We start from the raw sequence: 20148 nt of genomic DNA, 5'->3' as shown, positions 1-20148 counted from the left end.
ATTAGGCACTATGGAAATGCATCAACATCACAGTAAGATACATCTCACCTATAACAATGGCTATAAAACAAAACAAAAGAGAAAAAACAAATGTTGCTGAAGATGTGGAGAAATGGGAATCCTCATATATTGATGGTGGGAATGTAAAATGGGGTGGCTGCTACAGAAAACAGTTAGGTGGTTCCTCATGAACCTAAACATAGTTACCATATGACCCAGTAATTCCACTTCTAGGTATGTATCTAAAGGAACTAAAAGCAGGTATGCAAGCAGCTATGTGCATGCCAGTGTTTATCAGAGCATTATTCACAATACCCAAAAGGTGGAAACAACCCAAGTGTCCATCAACAGATGAATGGATAAACAAAATGTGGTACATACATATAATTAAATGTTATTCAGCCATAACCAGAAATGAAGTTCTGATACATGCTACAACATGTATGAATCTTGAAAACATCATTATGCTACGTGAAAGAAGCCAGATACAAAAGGTTAAGTATTATAAGATTCCACTACATGAACAATTTTAGAATATGCAAATTCAGAGAGACAAAATGTGGATTAGAAGTTACCAGGAGCTGGGAGAACAGGGAAATGTGGAATTATTGCACAATGGTTATAGAGTTTGTCTGAAGCGATGAAAAGGGTTTCTTTTCTTTTGCTGTGCCATGTGGCATGTGGGAGCTTAGTTCCCTGACCAGGATCAAACCCACGCCCCCTGCATTGGAAGCGTGGAGTCTTTTTTTTTTTTTTTTTTAACATCTTTATTGGAATATAATTGCTTTATAATGGTGTGTTAGTTTCTGCTTTATAACAAAGTGAATCAGCTATACATATACATATATCCCCATATCTCTTCCCTCTTGTGTCTCCCTCCCACCCTCCCAGGTGGTCACAAAGCACCGAGCTGATCTCCCTGTGCTATGCAGCTGGGAAGCGTGGAGTCTTAATCACTGGATCACCAGAGAAGTCCTGAACAGGGTTTGGAAAAAGATAGTGGTGTTGGTCGTAAACATCGTGAATGCAATTAATGCCACTGAATCGCAATTTGAAAATGGTTACAATAGCAAATTTTATGTTATATACATTTTACCACAATTTTTAAAATTTATAATGTAATATACTAAAAATCACTGTTGTACATTTTAAATGGTAAACTGTATGGTTTGTAAATCATATCTCAATAAAGCTGTTAGAAAATGAACTTCAGAATTATTAACTGTTTGTATGTTGGGATTTCTTTTATTTTCTCTTTTTATTGGTAACGTGATATAATCTCTGAAAAATTGTTTAGGGTTAAATTGTGGAGAACTTCTAATATGAAGTAAAGATATCTGTACTTCATTATTTGGGCAAAGGAGTATAATGATCAAAAGGGAGTGATAAAACACTCACCATTTAGGAAGACATATTCAATAATCAACTGCCTGATTTTTATAGAAGAATACAGAAAACAGGTAGGCCTGTTGTGTAATACTACAGAGTCCAACAAATATTCTAGACAAGAGATATGCAGTGAAAAAAGATGGGGAACAGCAATCAAGATGCTAATATGACATATTTTTAATTTGAAAAATATGCTGATTAAAGACTAGATAAGCCATTAACTACTTCCTCTTTACTTCTATAAATAAGCAGTATTAGAAAATAACAGCAACAATAAAACGACCACGATAGGTCAGTATACTAGCACAGCCTAAAGATTAACAGGCGAGAATTCACACCACAAACATATAATCACAAACACTATTCTTTCTGGTAATTTTCATCCTAAAACAATTACTGAGCACCTATTAAATTAAGTTCTCAATATTGCTAACTCCTGAAGAAGAGGACAAAGACAAACACCCCTATCTGACATTTAAGAGATCACTGCTTAGACTCAAGAGTCTGACAGATAAAGAATAATTATGATTATAAAGGTTCAAAAATAATAATGCTAACAATAATACAATTAATAAAAACATAAAATGACATGAATTGTCATACATTTTAACATTAAATGCTATAATATGAAATACTTCTACAAAATTTACTTCTACAAAAGCTATAAAGCAAACCGTTCAAACATAATATCATATTACTATGTTGAATAATGTGAAAAAGATCTAAAATATTTTTTCATTTTTTGTTCCCACTTAGATAAAAGAGTTTTTTGGGGAATAAAAAGACAGTTAGGGCTTCCCTGGTGGCACAGTGGTTGAGAGTCTGCCTGCCAGTGCAGCGGACACGAGTTCGTGCCCCGGTCCGGGAGGATCCCACATGTCACGGAGCGGCTGGGCCCGTGAGCCATGGCCACTGAGCCTGCGCATCTGGAGCCTGTGCTCCGCAACGGGACAGGCCACAACAGTGAGAGGCCCGCGTACCACCAAAAAAGAGACAGCTAATCTAAAAAACTGTCAGTGAGTAATGTTAGTAATGTTAGATGGAAGTAAATTTTAGGTGTCAGAATAAATAGCAACACTAAAAAAAAGCAGTGATTTATTTGTAATATACTTTTACACTTATGGCCCTTCAATGAACCCTCCAATAAAAAAAGTAAGGTTTAGGTTCATTATCTGTTAATAAAATTAGTCCTGAAAATTGTGACTATCCTAGTTGGCTAATTATAGCTCCATCTAATAGTTGGCTTTATGTAAGAAGGATGACTATTCAGTTTATTACCTTGTAATTTCATCATCTCCAAGCACTGCTTTCGAAACAGGTGAATATCTGGCTGGTGATGCTGGTGTCTGGCCCAAGTAGGAAGATGTGCTAACATGGTTATCAACAGGCTGAGAAGAAGCTTTAAAATAAAGTAAGTAAAAAAAACACTTGAAAAAGGAAACATACCATTCAGTACCACATTTGTGGATTATCAGTTTCAAAGTTAATTAATGTATAATTCATATTCACTCATTTATATAATAGAATTTGGTAGAGAAAATTTATTTATTAGGTAAAAAAATTAGAGAAGCTCAAGTTTCCAGGTAAAAACTAGTTTAGAAATTCAGATTAGTAAAGCAAACTTATTCCATTTTGTTTCTCTGAGAAAACAGAACTAAAAAGGAGTTTAGTTTTACAGTAACTGGAGTTACAGTAATTGATTTGCACAATGAAATCCAGGAAAGATTATTCAAAAGACTGTCAGAGGAAAGACTGAACCAAATCAGTCTTAAGTACAATAACTTTATTTTTCTAAGAAGTTATTTTGCAGATTAATGTTTTTAGAAAGTATATATGGCTGCTCCCTGAACAACATGGGGGTTAGAAGCACCGACCCTCCAAAAAATTGAAAATGCACATATAACTTTATAGTTGGGCCTCCATATCCATGGTTCTGCATCCACAGATTCAGCTAACCGCAGATCTGTAGTACGCACTGAAAAAATCCACGTATAAGTGGACCCACATAGTTCAAACCCATGTTGTTCAATGATCAACTGTATACTCAAACTCTGGTTGTGAATAATGAAAACCAGAAGCTTAAAAATAGGTGCAAAAAGACTATGCTTGACAAAGTTTTAGAATAAATTGAGGGACTTCTGGTTTCCAGCTTGGCATATAAGAAGCTTTGAGTCATTACTCTGTCCTAACAATAACTAAAAAGGTGAACAAACTGAAAAATCAACAATCCTTCTTAGATGCTTAAGATAGAAGTCATAGGGCAAAACACTGTCCCCCCAGTTAAGGAGACTGATAGGTGAATACAGAAAATCACAACTTACTAGAGCAGAAATCTCTGTGGTAACAAGTGCTGGGGTAGAGTAACCTGAACTGTAATTAACATATTGTTGGGGGCTCAGTGTGGATGACTTTGGGAGTCAAAAACTCCAGGGGGACCCCATCATCAGGGGCTCCACATTTTTGTGAGTCTTACCTCCTAGAACTCTACAGGTTCTCACAGTGAATACTGGAGAAAAATTCTGTCATGCTTCTGGCAGAAGGAGGGGAAAAGGAACCATTTTGAAATACATTAAGAGCATTTTGTTCTTCTTAACAGTCTGTCCTCAGAAGAAACTATTTAACCAGAGCCTCACCTGCTGGGGTTTTGTCAGAGCCCAACAGAACTGGGGGAAGGGAAATAACCAAATCTAGCCAATTCTAGCCATCCTGTCCTAAGGGAGCAGAACAGGGGAGAATACTGAGAAGCACTGTGAAGAGCACTGCAGAGGCACAAGGTCACTAAGAGACTGAGACTTAATCACAGGCCTATTCAACACTTTTCCACTCCAACACCTTATCACCATATTACTAAAGGTGTATTTACAGCCGTTCCTTTTATCCAGTACATCATGCCTGGCTATCAAGAAAAAACTACAAGACATACAAAAAGGCAAAAACACAGTTTGAAGAGACAGAGCAAGCATAAGAGCCAGACTCATATATGGCAGTGAGGTTGGAATGATCAGACCAGGCATTTGAAGCAATAATGATTAATGTGCTAATGGCTCTAATGGATAAAGAACACAATATGCAAGAACAGATGGGCAATACTAGCGGAGAGATGAAAACTCTAAGAAAGAAACAAAAAGAAATACTAGAGATCGAAAACTCTGTAACAGAGATGAAGAATGTCTTTTATGAGCTACCAGTAGCCTGGACATGGCTGAGGAAAGAATCTGAGCTTGAGGATATCTCAATGGCAACCTCTAAAACTGAAAAGCCAAGAGAAGAAATGACTGGGGGGAGAAAAACCAGAACAGAATATCCAAGAACAGTGGTAGAACTACAAAAGGTGTAACATATATGTAATCCGAATACCAAAAGGAGAAAAGGGAGAGAAAGGAATAGAAGAAATCTTTGCAACAATAATGATGAGAATTTCCTCCAATAACACTAAGCAGGTTAAATGCAAAGAAAAGTTACACCTAGGCATATCCTTTTCAAACTACAGGAAAAAAAAAAAAAAAAAAAGGAAGAAAAGCCCTAAATAAAGTCATGGGAAAAAACCTCACCTTACTGATAGAGGTGCAAGGTAAGAATTACATATGACTTCTCCTCAGAAACCATTCAAGCAAGACAGTGGAGTGAAAATGCAGTGTTAAGAGAAAAAACCCACCTGTGAAATTATCCTTCAAAAGTGAAGAAGAAATAAAGACTTCCTTAAACAAAAATTGAGGGAATATTTATTGCTAGTAGATCTGCCTTTTGAAATGTTAAAAGAAGTTCTTTAGAGAGAAGGGAAGTTAGTGGGTCAGAAACTCAGTTACACAGAAAGAAAGGAAGAGCACTGATGAAGGAATAAGCAGAGGTAAAATAAAACTCATTTTTCTTATTTTTCTTATTCCTGATTGATCTAACAAATAACACTTTGTTCAAAACAATAGCAATACTGTATTCGACTATGTCTGTATATATGTTTATGTATAAATGAAATGAATGTCAGCAATGATACAAGGGATGGGAGGGAGGAATTAGGATTATTTTGTTATTATAAGGAACTCACACTACCCATAAAGCTGTACAGTGTTGGGCTTCCCTGGTGGCGCAGTGGTTGAGAGTCCGCCTGCCGATGCGGGGGACGCGGGTTTGTGCCCTGGTCCGGGGGATCCCACGTGCCGCGGAGTGGCTGGGCCCGTAAGCCATGGCCGCTGGGCCTGCGCGTCCGGAGCCTGTGCTCCGCAACGGGAGAGGCCACAACAGTGAGAGGCCTGCGTACAGCAAAAAAAAAAAAAAAACAACAAAACAACCTGTACAGTGTTACTTCAAAGTGGACTTAGATTACTATACATGTATATTGCAAACTCTAGGGCAACCACTAAAAAAAAGTAAAAGAGAATGTAACTAATACACTAAGAAAGGAGAGAAAACAGAATCACGCAAAATGCTTAATTAAAGCCATAAAAGGCAGGAAAAAAATGGATACAGGAATGTAAAAAAAATGTTAAAAAAATGTAAAATGTAATGTAAAAAAAGTACATTACAGAATGTAAAAAAAAATGGATACAAATACAGGAGCAAAGAACAGGGTAACAAATAGAAAAGAGTAGCAAATATCATAGACATTAATCCAACTATATCAATAATCACTTAAAACATCAATGGCCTAAATGCACCAACTCGAAGACAGATACTGTCAGAGTGGGTCAAAAAACCAAGATATACTGTCTACAAGAAAGCCAATTTAAATATAAAGGCCTATATATTAAAAGGAATGGAGAAAGATATACCATGCTAACACTAATCAAAAGAAAGCAGGAGTAGCTATATTAATTTCAGACAGAGAAGACTTCAAAGTAAGGAAAATTATCTAGGTTAAAGAAAGTCATTTCTTAATGATAAAGTGGTCAATTCTCCAAGAAGACATGATAATCTTTAACACCTAACAACAAAGTGTCAAACTATGTGAGGCCAAAACAGATAGAACTGAAAAGAGAAACAGATTAATCCACACCTCTTTATCAGAAATGAACAAATACAGCAGGCAGAAAATCAGGAAGGACATAGCTGAACTTAGTAACATCACTAATCAACTGGATATGATGGACACCTATAGACTACTTCATCCAACAACAGCAGAACACATATTTTTCTTAAGCTCCCACATAACATTCACCAAGATAGACCATGTTCTGGGCTATGAAACATACCTTAACTAATTAAAAAAAAATAGAAATCATACAATGTCCGTTCTCAGACCACAGTGAAATTAAACTAGAAATCAATAACAATATGATAGCTAAAAATCCCCCAATACATGGTGATTAAATAACACAAACACACTCCTAAATAACACTTGGGTCAAAGAAGAAATCTCTGGAGAAATTTAAAAAATGTTTTGAACTAAATGAAAATGAAAACACAACCTATCAAAATCTGTGGGATAGGGGCTTCCCTGGTGGCACAGTGGTTGAGAGTCCGCTGGCCGATGCAGGGGACATGGGTTCGTGCCCCAGTCCGGGAAGATCCCACATGCTGCGGAGTGGCTGGGCTGGTGAGCCATGGCCGCTGAGCCTGTGTGTCCGGAGCCTGTGCTCCACAACGGGAGAGGCCACAACAGTGAGAGGCCCGTGTACTGCAAAAAAAAAAAAAAAAAAATCTGTGGGATACAGCAAAAGCAGTGCTTAGAGGGAAATATATAGTATTGAATGCATATATTAGAAAAAAAAGATCTAAAATGAATCATCTTAGCTTCCACCTGATAAAACTAGAAAAAGAGTAAATTAAATTCAAAGTAAGCAGGAGGAAAAAAATAATAAAAATAGAGCAGAAATCAATGAAATTAAAAACAGGAAATCTGGGCTTCCCTGGTGGCGCAGTGGTTAAGAATCCACCTGCCAATGCAGGGGACATGGGTTTGAGCCCTGGACCAGGAAGATCCCACATGCCGTGAAGCAATGAAGCCTGTGCACCACAACTACTGAGCCTGCGCTCTAGAGCCTGCATACCACAACTACTGAAGCCCACGTGCCTAGATCCCAAGCTCTGCAACAAGAGAAGACACCGCAATGAGAAGCCCGCGCACTGCAGTGAAGAGTAGCCCCTGCTCGCTGCAGCTGGAGAAAGCCTGCGTGCAGCAAGAAGACCCGACGCAGCCAAAAATAAATAAAATAAATAAATAAATAAATAAAACCAGAAATCAACAGATTAAAAAAATCAATAAAACCAAAAGCTGGTTCTTTGAAAAGATCAATAAAATCAATAAGCCTCCAGCCAGGCTAACTAAGAAAAAAAGAGAGAAGACAGAAATGAAAGAGGGCATATCACTACAGATTCCATGGAGATTAGAAGAATAGTAAGTACTACGAACAACTCTATGCCCACAGATTTGATAACCTAGATGAAATGGACCAATTCCTTGAAAGACACAATCTGTCAAAACTCACAAGAAAGAAACAGGCAATCTGAACAACCCTATAACTATTAAAGAAATTGAATCAATAATGATAACCTTCAGTGGTGAGTTCTACCAAACTTTTAAGGAAGGAATTACACCAATTCTCTATAACCTCTTCCAGCAGACAGAAGCCAAGGGAATACTTCCTAACTCATTCTATGAGGCCAGCATTATCCTAACAAAACCAAACAAAGAAATCATAAGAAAAAACCCTCTAGAACAACATCACTCATGAACATAAATGGAAAAATCTTCAACAAGATATTAGCAAATCAAATCCAACAATATGTAAAAAGAATTATGTACCACAAGCATCTGGGATTTATCCCAGGTATGCAAGGCTGGTTCACCATGCAAAAAACAATATGATCCATCACAACAACAGGCTAAAGAAAAGTCACGTAATCATATCAATAGATAAAGAAAAAGCATTTGATAAAATCCAAAATATCAATTTATAAGAAAATCTCTCAGTTAACTAGGAATAGTGGGAAGTATTGTCAACCTGATCAAGAATACTCGGGCTTCCCTGGTGGCGCAGTGGTTGAGAGACCGCCTGCCAATGCAGGGGACACAGGTTAGTGCCCCGGTCCGGGAAGAGCCCACACGCTGCGGAGCAGCTGGGCCCATAAGCCATGGCCACTGAGCCTGTGCGTCCAGAGCCTGTGCTCCGCAACGGGAGAGGCCACAACAGTGAGAGGCCCGCGTACCGCAAAAAAAAAAAAAAAAAAAAAAAAAAAGAATACAAACATCCTACAGCTGACATAATACTTAATGGTGAGGAGCTTGAAGCTTTACCACTAAAATTAGGAGCAAGTGAAGGATGTCTTAGTTAATGCATTAACATAGGAAAAGGAAACAAAAGGTATGTAGATTGAGAAAGAAGCAATAGAACTGTCTTTGTAGATGTCATGATTGTTTATGTAGAAAATCTGAAAGAACTGACCAAAAAAACTCATGGAACTAATAAGCAATTATAGCAAGGTTGCAAGATATATTATATATATTGTATATTAACCTTTATACAAGGTTAATATATAAAGTTGACTGCTTTCCTGTATACCAGCAATGAACAAGTGAAATTTGAAATTAAAAACACACTACCATTTACATTAGCATCCCCTAAAATGATATACTTAGGTATAAATCTAATGATCTACGTGAGCAAAACTACAAAAACTCTGATGAAAGATATCAAAGAAGAACTAAATATTGAGAGAGAGCCTATGTTCATGGATAGGAAGCCTCAATACTGTCAAGATGTTAGTTCTTCTCAACTTGATCTACAGATTCAATGCAACCCCAATCAAAATACTAGTAAGTTATTTTGTGGTTATTGTCAAACTGATTGTAGAGTTTATATAGAGAGGCAAAACACCTAGAATAGACAACCCAATAATGAAGCAGAAGAACAAAGTTGGAGGGCTGATACTACCTGAGTTCAAGACCTCCTAAAAAGCTACAGTAATCAAGACAGTGTGATATTGGCAAAAGAAGAGGAAAATGTTAGATCAATGGAATATAACAGAGAATCCAGAAATAGACTCATATATAGGCAACTGATCACTGATAAAGGAGCAAAGGCAAACACAATGGAGCAAAGGCAGTCTTTTCAACAGATGTTATTAGAACAACTGGACATCTACATAAAAAAAGGAAGAATCTAGATATAAACCATGTAAAAATTAATTCAAAATGGATCACAGACATAGTAAAACCCCAAACTATAAAAATCCTAGAAGATAACATAGGAGAACATCTTGATGATCTTGGGTTTGGCAATGGTTTTTCAGATACAACACCAAAGGCACGACCCATGAAAGAAAACTGACAAGGTAGACCTCATTAAAATTAAACATTTCTGCTCTGTGAAAGACACTGTCTAGTGAATGAAAAGACAAGCCACAGGGCTTCCCTGGTGGCGCAGTGGTTGAGAGTCCACCTGCCGATGCAGGGGACATGGGTTCGTGCCCCAGTCCGGGAAGATCCCACATGCTGCGGAGCGGTTGGGCCCGTGAGCCATGGCCGTTGGGCCTGCGCGTCCGGAGCCTGTGCTCCGCAACGGGAGAGGCCACAACAGTGAGAGGCCCACATACCGCAAAAAAAAAAAAAAAAAGACAAGCCACAGACTGGGAGAAAATATCTGCAAAACATATATGTGATAATGAACTTTAGCCAAAATATGCAAAGAGCTCTTAAACTCAACAAGACAATAAACAATCCAATTTAAAAATGTGCCAAAGACTCTTAACAGACACCTCACCAAAAAAGATATACAGATGGCAAATAAGCATATGAACAGATACTCCTTATCATATGACATCAAGGAAATACTTATTAAATCAATGTGATACTGCTGAATAACCATTAGAATGGCTAAAAACCAGAACAGTGATAACACAAAATGCTTGTGAGGATGTGGAGTAACAGAACTTTCATACGTTGTTGGTGGGAAAGCAAAATGGTACAGCCACTTTGGAAGACAATTTGGCTGTTTCTTATAAAACCAAACATATTCATACCATACGATCCAGCAATTGCACTCCTTGGTTATTTACCCAAAGGAATTAAAAACACATGCACATTACTACGTGAAAGAAGGTTTGTTTTTTTCAAACATCTAGGCCTTCTTTAATTCAAAAGTTTATGGAAAACTTTAGCCTGTGCTATATTTTAAAATATTTACTGGATTGTTATCTCAAATTTCACAAAATCAACAGAGGGCTTAATTAATTATTTTAATTGTTTTTAAGGAGTTTGAGGCTTTTTGGTGTAATTTGGGTATTTCAATTGGACATATGTGATATATTCAATGCCATTTTGTGAGTTTCAGGTAAACTGGAAATGTTAATCAAATTATCTAAAATGTATTTTATGAAAAGTAAAATATGACATATTTGTTTTTTGTTTTTAATTTTTATTGGAGTACAGTTGATTTACAATGTTGTGTTAGTTTTAGGTGTAAAGAGTTAAGATTTTAAAAGGCTACATACTGTATGATTCCAACTACATGACAATCCGGAAAAGGCAAAACTATGGAGGCAGTAAAATGATCAGTGGATGCCAGAGGCTAGAGGGGAGGGAGGGATGAATAGGCAGTGCACAGGATGTTTAGGGCAATGAAGCCACTCTGTATGATACTGATAGTGGGTACATGTCATTATACATTTGTCCAAACCCATAGGATGTACAACATCAAGAGTGAAGCCTAATGTATACTATGGGCTTTGGGTAATGATATGGCAATGTAGGGTCATCAATTGTAACAAACGTACCACTCTGGTAGATGTTGGTAATAGGAGAGGCTATGCACGTGGGACATTTCTGTACCTTTGCTTAATATTTCTGTGAACCTAAAATTGCTTTAAAATATAAAGCCTATTTAAAAAAAAGACATGCCCTGACACCAGCTCAGATCTGTCAACCCAATTTATAATTATTCCTTTTAATGCACCATAAAAGAATGGAAACCCGATAAAAAATAGGAATAAAAAACAAGCAAACATTATTTATTGGTTCATTTCAATAATAAAAAACATCATTATAGTTCATCAACTGTAATTCTAGTGAGAGCTAAGAACAGAAAATTACAAAGTTATTCCTGGCCCAGGTAAGCAACACATTTCAGTTGTAACTTCCAAAAGCACAACACATCTGAATTATGTGCATTATTATCAAAACACATAGAAACAATATTTAACTTTCTTGAGGTATTAACTATGATAAAGTTACTAGGCATTTCAAAATCTAGCTGTAATATTTATTATTTAACCATGAATCTCTTCTTTCACTACATTACCGAGTGCCTTCCATGCACAAAGCATTATAACACCCACTGGGAAAACAAAAATGCAAGGATCATTAATTCAAATTACTACAGTGGCCAGACAGGTTACATATATGAGTGAAGTAACCTGAGTGAAAGACAGTAGGCAGTGACTGGAAGTATGGTGTACTGGAAACAATTATGTGCTATCAAAAGAAGATAGCAAAAAAAAAAAAAGGAGATAGCATCCATACATCTCTTTCTGTAATCATACAAAAAGGAAAAAGTCTATAATGTCTATTAATAGTATAGGGCTTAGACGTCCAGAGCCATCTTTGAGTTTACACGTTTGCAGTCTCCAATAGCAATTTCTTCCCGTCCAATTCATATATAAGATACTCTTCTGCATTTGAGCCAAAGGATTTTCTACCAATGGCTCTTCTGAAGTCCAAAGTCTTTCTTGGGTGATGTGTAAGAATATCTGTGATTTTCAAGGGAACCGGCATGTTGCCCTAAAGCAACAGACATGCATGTGAACCATTGTAATCACTGGCCATTTAAAGTCCAGAGTTTACTGATTTTTTACTCAAATTTCTTTGCTACATTATCAAGTTTGGCTGAAACAGCAAACAAACAAAGAAACAAACCCAACTGGGCAAGAAATTCAGTCAACTTCTCAAGCCAGAAAGTGTACCTTTTCCCTACCATATCCAGACTGTGCCTTTACTCAATGGACCTTTTCTGAAGGAGTCATTCTCACATGTAAGGCATAGTATCTCATACGGCAGGAACTAAAAATCAATGTTCCTGTCAAAGAAATGACTGCCCAAAGAATGATTAGTTAAAACAGTGCTATTTCCTATACCCCAAATCCTAAGTAAAAAGATTCCTCAGAGAACTACAAAACAAGGGAGGCTAAATTATTGTCCTTAGATATCAAGATTAATGACCCAAACCCTCCAAAGTTTAGGAAAGAAGCCAAGTGGAAGAGCTTAAAGTAAAAGCAGGAAGAGAGCAGTGGCCAAATCAGAAGTTTAACAAGGCCTTCCACCTGAAGAGAATATAAATTAAAAGTGAAAAGATATATAAATGCAAAAGCATGAGAATTTTAATATCATCAAAGAAACTATGTTCTCTATCAGATCCGGTGAACTTTTTTTTTTTCAGTAATAAACCTCCTTTTATTCCTGGGTACCATATTTTGGCTATTATCCATATGTGGATTACAGCTATAAGAGTGTGACCCCATCTGAGATTTATGGTCATAACTTAAACTACAATTCTGTGCTTTTCTCCAGGCATGTTCTGCTTTTTAGGGAGCAGGAATGGATGAAGACAGCAGGTTGAACCAGGGTTGGGATTCTGCCAGTGAAGATGGAGAGGGCAAGGAAGTGGAAGATATATGCAATGAAGTGAATATCACGACAAACCAAGGAGGCTAAGTTAAAAAAAAGTAGACAAGTAGAAACACAAGGGGACAACCAAGTAATGGTGTCAAATGATTGAAGGTCAAAATGAGGATGAATTGTTAGAATAGGAGTAAATAAACTGATGGATGTAGTCAGAGAACGGGATGATTTAAATCAAGATTTTGGAGGTGGTGAAGGTATCGACGATAATAAGATCTAAATTATTGTCTTGGAAGCAAGTATCTGAGTTGGAGTGGAGGGCAGGAGAGCTAGAAAGAAAGAGATCAACAAAGAAGCCAGGTTGCTGAATGAATCAGTGTGCATTTTGGCTGGACATCACTAAGAATGAGAATGTGAATGTGTATCAAAGGACAATGGGCTCGACACTAAAATCTTCAGTGACTAAAGCCAGATTGATGAGGAGGAAACTACATGACTAACAACATAAGGGACAGGCAGGTAAGTTGAATAGTCTGGTGGCAAGGGCTTCTCAAGAGCTGACAGGTAAAAATCATTTATGTAAAAAGTTTTCAAATACAAATGCTTTTTAAAACACACATAATAAGTTACTTATGAATTGCGTCTATAGTATGAGCATGGACTGTAAGTGTACAACAAAATTCATAAGAAGAGAAACAGAACAGAAGTTGAACTAGCATGGTAAACTTTAACTTTTTCACAATATTCTATTAGTTCAATAACATGGAAAAAAAGGGACGAAATATCCTACATATGCCTATAGGGAAAACAATTAATCATTATTTACTACTCTTTAGGACTAGCTCTGCCATTTTTTAAATGTCATATTATTTTATATAAAAAGAGACAATTCAATAAAAAGTAACATTTTTTCCAGTTCAACATATTTTTAAGAAGCAGCTTGGCTATTTGTATATTTGGCCACAATCAGGATGCCAATTCTCAATCTGTGGAACAACTGGGACATAGCTGTCTTGAACAGATAAAGCAGCGTAATAAGTAAGATTAATATTTAAATAGGTGAATAAAAGAGCTTATCATTGAATTTGCATCTCCTAATAACAAATAAAAATACATCAAGCCCTTATATAAAGCTTCTGTGAAAGACCAAATATATGGAGGAACTTTAAACAAGTAGTAAAGTTCTTTTCTAACACAAATGATGTACAAGACATCATCTCTGTCCATTAAAAAGACTGAATACTATTAAGAAAATAATTCAGTTATACTTGAGTAATTAATGAATCAATGAGCAGATAATGAAGATGCATCACTGGAGGACAGTATATACACTTTAAAATATAATTTGTATTTAGCTTCTAACGATTAATGATTGTAATGAACTTTTTGACATTTTAAAACTGGAAACATTGCCACTTACAAAATCACAAAATCACAAATATCTTTAAAATTCTACAATTTAAAAAAGGAAAACTTGGAAAAGCAGATTATAGAGTACATTTATGATCTTTATTACACATGGATGATTCTAGTATTGACTCAACATACCAAACAAATAAAACTTTCATTTTTCAAACAACATGAACACATTAAGAATATATTTAAATCTCATCTCGGCTTGTACATTAAAAAAGAAAATCAAATAGGAAACTTAAAATTATATAAGTACTTTCATTACAGTTCATTTCTAGGCAATACAATTGTACTGTGCACTAACAGAGTGAGGTAATACACTAAGAGCTTGAAGTACAAAGATAGTATCTGTGCTCACACAGTTAAGAGTATAGAAAAGCCCAAGTTTTACAAATATTTTAAGTTACTGTTTCTCAAAGTGCAGCCCATGAACCAGAAGATCAGAAGTATCAGAATTGCCCTGCTTGTTAAAAGAATTAATTGCTTGTTAAAGTATATTTCTGTGCTCCATCCAAAAACTATTAGAACAAAACAAGAAGCCACATTACCTGCAAATACCCTTGGTGACTGTTACTTATATAAAAGTTTGAGAATCAATGCCTTAAATGTTAAAAGTAATTACTGCTATGAAATTACAGGTGAAAAGGTGAAAAAGCCATCTCCACTTATTATTATGAAGATTCTGACTTAAAATTGGTTTTTAAAATGATCAGGTTAAAATGCTTTATAGTTCTTTTAAAAATATTTGTATAATGTTTAAACTTTATATTGGGAACCTTCATTAAAATACATCACATCTAAGGAAACAAGATTTAAGCAAACAGACTTACAGTTGGTGATATCAGGTGGTGCATAGCCATCATTCATATACATACTTGTGGGTTTTGCCACTTTCAAAAAAACAAAATCAGATGTGTTCTTTAAGGCAGTTACTGCTTCTTCATGAGTAACTTCTTCTAAACACACACTATTCACCTAAAAGAAAATCCCAAAAGTTTTACTTCTTCCTTCCCACTTGGAATGTCATTTTTTTCCCCCTTATTGCTCTGGGTACAATCTTCGGTACAATGTTGAATAGGAGTGGTAGTTTGTGTCTTTCTAGGACTTTGCCCATTTCATCTAAGTTACCTAATGCATTGGTATAGAGTTATTCATAAATAAAAGTATCCCCTTATGTTCTCTCTTTCATTCCTACTTTTAGAAATTTGGGTCATTTTTTTTTTTCCTGGTCAGTCTAGCTAAAGGTTTGTCAATTTTGTTGATCCTTCCTAAGACCCAAGTTTTGGTTTTGTTGATCTTCTCTACCAACATAGACAACATGGTTGTCCTATTTCCTATATTGTTAATTTCTGTTCTAATCCTTTCTCTTCTGCTAGCATTAGGTTTAGACTGCTCCTCTTTTTGGTAAACATTTTCTTTTAAAAAGAAATAAAACACTATAAATGTTTCTAGTGTTTTAAATTACAGTGCACTAAACAAATGTTCATTTTAGTATATTTTCCATTTCCCTAATATGTGACTTTATAATCGACTGCAGGAGACTTTTAAATGTTTTGATGAAAACTTCTAAAGGTCATAGAACAATCCTGACTTTCCCCACTGATTACTAATAATGCTTCGCAGGATTTCAACTGCATGGTCATTTTTATGGTCCCACCCTACTGTGTACAGTGAGGACCTGCTGCATTTTGAAATACACAACTGTGGTATACTGTTCTTCTGATGGCCTGAAATGAGACATTAGTAACTGTGATGCAAAGAGAGGATTAATAAATGCCACACATTAGAGCTGTCTTCTTGGAAAGCTCACTCTGGCATGTACCTCTTGGAACCTGGCCACCACTTTGTGAGAAGCTCAAGTTAGCCATGTGGACAAGCCCACTGGAGAATTGAATACCTGGCTAACAGCCCCAGTTGAGTTCCCAGATGACAGTCAAAACCAACCGGTCCACTATACGTGAGCCAACTTGGAGGTGGACCCCTGGCCCTAGTTGAGCCACCCCAGTAGACATTATATGGAATAAAGACAGGCTGTCCTGGCCAAACCTATCCAAATTGCAGAAGTGTAAGCAAATAAATAATTGTTGTCATTTTAGCCACTAATTTTTGTTTTTTCTTGTGCAGCATTAGATAACTGATAAAAGAGATGACAAGATTTGCTGAGGGATTCAGTGTGGAGTGGGAAAGAAAAAGAATGATCCTGAAGTTTTAGACTTGGGGAAATTAGAAGGATAAAGTTCCCATTTAATGAGATGTGAAAATTATGCAAAGAGCAGAATTTTGGGGGGCAGGGTGGGGTGGGTTGCCGTGATTTGAAAGTTCATTTTTAGATACAGTTGTACTTTGGTATCTGTGGGGGAATGATTCTATAACCCCACTACCCCCCATTACCCTCCTTGAGGATAAAAAAATTTGCAGATTCTCAAGTTCCTTATGTAAAATGGTGTAGTATTTGCACATAAGCTACGCACACCCTCCCTTATACTTTAAATCATCTTTAGTTCACTTATAATACCTAATATAATATAAATGCCTGTAAATTCAAGTTTTGCCTTTTGGGAACTTTCTGGAATTTTTTTCCACCAAATATTTTCGATCTTCAGTTGGTTGAATCCACAGATGTGGAACCCATGGATACAAAGAGCCAACTGTATATTATATGTGAGATGACTCTTGAGACATAGATAAGGAGACTGAAGTTCAGAAAACAATACTTATTACTATCATGTACAATAAGACCCAGTAAGTTATTTGACCACCTATCAAAGAGAGAAGAGAACTCAAGTATTGAGTCCTGGATCACTTCAATGTTTAGAAGTTAGGGAGAAGATGCACCGAAAAGGAGAATGAGAAGGAATGGCTGGTGAGCTAAGAGGAATAGCAAGACAGAGGGTGACTATCAGGCAAACTGGAAACAGTGTTTTAAGAAGGAAGAAGGTGTGTCAAATGCCTGATACATCAATTAAGGTGAGAATTAAGAATTGAATAATTTCAGTGGAATTATGGCAACAAAAGCCTCCCTAAACGGTAAATCAGCATGAATTTCTGGCTCCCTACCCCTAAAATTGATTCTGGAAGAAGGATAAAGAAGAGACAGTATCTAAGAAATTAAAAATAAAAGTGAGAAACGCAGTGGAGAAAGAAGGTTGTTTGCAACTGGTGTGTGTTGGTGGGGGGGTGTATGCGATGATGCGGGAGTGTTGGTTGTAGCTTGGGGGAAAGAGTGGCAAGTCATAGCTGTGAGAGGATAAGTTAGAGAGAAGCAGTTGTAGGACAGTTCCTTCCTCCTCCCTATCATTAACTCAAAAATAATCAGTTGCTCTTCCTAGCCGAACTATTAAAAAAGGGCAAATAAATAAATAGGAGATAGACCAAATCACCACTATACCAGACTTTGTTTGTATGCCTTTTCAGATTCACTTGAGCCTACGTGTCCACTAGGCTTTGGTTGCTTGGTTAGGGGAGAGTCCTAGCTACTGCTACTCTCATATTGTCCCCTACCATTATAAGCTCTTTCAACCTTTTCTGGAGTAAAGGCTGGGCTTGGGTATGGCTGACGTGTTCCACATAGTGAGAGCTGTAACATATTAGAAGACCACATCTGACCTGTCTAGACCACGAGGCTCTAGCTCTTCTCACGACTTCTGGGTTCAGGGGAGGTGCTGTGCCAGAGTGTGGGAACTGGCTTTCCTAGCATTTGTCCAGAAGGGCTGGGTAACACAGTCGAGAAATCTAGGACAGTTAACCCCCGTGGGGGTAGACTCTAGCTAACAAGAGACAAGAGACTAAAAGGGGTCAGTAGATAAAATCCTTTCTTTTCCTTGGATGGCTGGATCTAAGGTTTAGCAGTTCCACTTTGCCTGCCTGGAAGACTGTCCTACATGACAAGCAATCAGCTACATTTTCTTATGAAATTATAGCCAGCTCAGAAACATAATACGTTGTATCGGCCTTCCCTCATTCTCTGCCTCACTTTTCATTTTCACTCACTCTAGCTTCTCTGAAGTTATACCTCCCAATAATACCTTAGCAGAGTAGCTTTTCTTCAGGTTTTGTTTTTCTAGGGAACATGAACTAAGACAGTTATTGATAAAGATTGGATAAATAAATTGTGATACAGTCTATAGTCCCAGAATAGAATATTATGAAGAGGGTAAATGAATAAATCTCAGCTCTAGGCAACAATATGGATAAGTCTCAGTAAAACAATATTGAGTGAGAAAAGTATTAAAAAAGACTATATACAGCACAATAGCCTTTAAAATTTTTTCAAAACAAACACTACTAAACAAAACATTTAGGAATATGTATGTGATCAAGCAATCTTTAAAAAACAAAGGAATGAGGAACACAAGTTGTTGATATTCTAGTTCTTGGGTTGGGTAATGACTAGCAGTTTTTACTATATTATAAATAAAATAATTGATTAATTAATTAAAGTAAGAAAGGGAAAAACAAGGTCACACATGAACAAAGGATGATGATGTTACGAACCTAAGGATTACGACTAAACAATTCTGTGCATCCAAGCCCCTAAACAGAATGAAAGAAAAAGAGAGGGGAGCTGGTAGAGGAAATGGTAGTGGCAAATAAAGAATCATTTTTCAGGTTTTGACTAAAGCAAGACTAGTATTCACTCATGGAAATATCATTTAAACATTTTGGCGTGTAGAAATTCAGTCTGTCAGAAAAAAAAAATCAAAGTAATTTTTAAAACAGTGGATTTCTTATACTTACTGCTAAAAGTTTATCTCCAATCTGAAGTTTACCATCTTTATGTGCTGCACCTCCTTCAATTATTTTGGTTACATAGATGCTATTATCCCCAGGAATATGCTGATTTCCAACACCTCCAGCAATGCTGAACCCAAGACCTGTATGGAAAGCACTAGCTTTAGAATTTCACCAATATATGTAAACTTAAGTCCAAATGACTGAAAACTAGAAATCCTAAGTATTTAAAAATCCTAAGTATTTTGTAATCAGGGGCAATTACAAATATAAGTGCTCCTATAGTTACAAATGAGTACCTTTTTACCCCCAGGTCACTTTTTAAAAAAATAATTAATTAATTAATTAATTAATTTAATTGGCTGTGCCAGGTCTTAGTTGCGGCACGCAGGATCTTTGTTGTGCCGTGCGGGATCTTTTAGCTGCGGCACGCAGGCTCCTTTAGTTGTGGCATAGGGGATCTAGTTCCCTGACCAGGGATCGAACCCGGGCCCCCTGCATTGGGAGCGTGGAGTCTTTAGCCGCTGGACCACCAGGGAAGCCCCCCACCCCACCCAGGTTACTTTTTAAAGTGTCTCTGTAAAATGCATTTGTTTGTTAGTTCAAAGAGATGGTGTAAAATTGCTTCACTTTTGTTTCCATCATAATTGCACTTCTTACTAACACTTTTAACACTTCCAAAAGATTAAAACTGAGAAAAAAAAATTGGTGGTGGGCAGAACCAACAGCTTCAGAAATGCAGATGCTTCTTCTCTTTTCAATATTCTATGAATTAATTTTAAGTAAGGAACTTCAATAATTCATAAATCACATAGCTTTAACACCAAACCTGTAGCTCTCTATGCATTTTTCCATGAAGCCACAAATTAGAATCAGTATTTCCATTTATCCTCAATCCCATCCATGTTTTCAAAATTCAGATCACATCCTAACAGTCTTCACTGCAGATGTAACTACTAAAGACATGTTCATAATTTTTTCTTTTAGCCTGTGTATCTGCATTTTATGCACTTTGTAGATTAATGATTACAAGTTAATATCAACACTACACATGACTGCAAAATGTT

At 36.6% G+C, this 20148-nt stretch overlaps 1 protein-coding gene across 9 annotated transcripts in view; it reads right to left on the bottom strand.

The window, feature by feature from the left end:
* Nucleotides 1-20148, bottom strand: part of DLG1 (discs large MAGUK scaffold protein 1) — a 295589-nt gene that overhangs the window by 100873 nt on the left and 174568 nt on the right. For all 9 annotated transcript variants that reach the window (XM_060099334.1, XM_060099338.1, XM_060099339.1 and 6 more), the window contains 3 exons: nucleotides 19088-19224; nucleotides 15181-15325; nucleotides 2668-2788 (listed from right to left, as the gene is read on the bottom strand). In XM_060099334.1, coding sequence (XP_059955317.1) covers nucleotides 2668-2788; nucleotides 15181-15325; nucleotides 19088-19224 — 403 coding nt within the window. The remainder of the gene's footprint in view (nucleotides 1-2667; nucleotides 2789-15180; nucleotides 15326-19087; nucleotides 19225-20148) is intronic.

Source organism: Mesoplodon densirostris, chromosome 5 (assembly GCF_025265405.1).
Source record: "Mesoplodon densirostris isolate mMesDen1 chromosome 5, mMesDen1 primary haplotype, whole genome shotgun sequence".
Lineage (NCBI taxonomy): Eukaryota > Metazoa > Chordata > Mammalia > Artiodactyla > Ziphiidae > Mesoplodon > Mesoplodon densirostris.
Note: the sequence above shows the minus strand (reverse complement) of the source record. Positions and strands in the feature narration are given on the sequence as shown.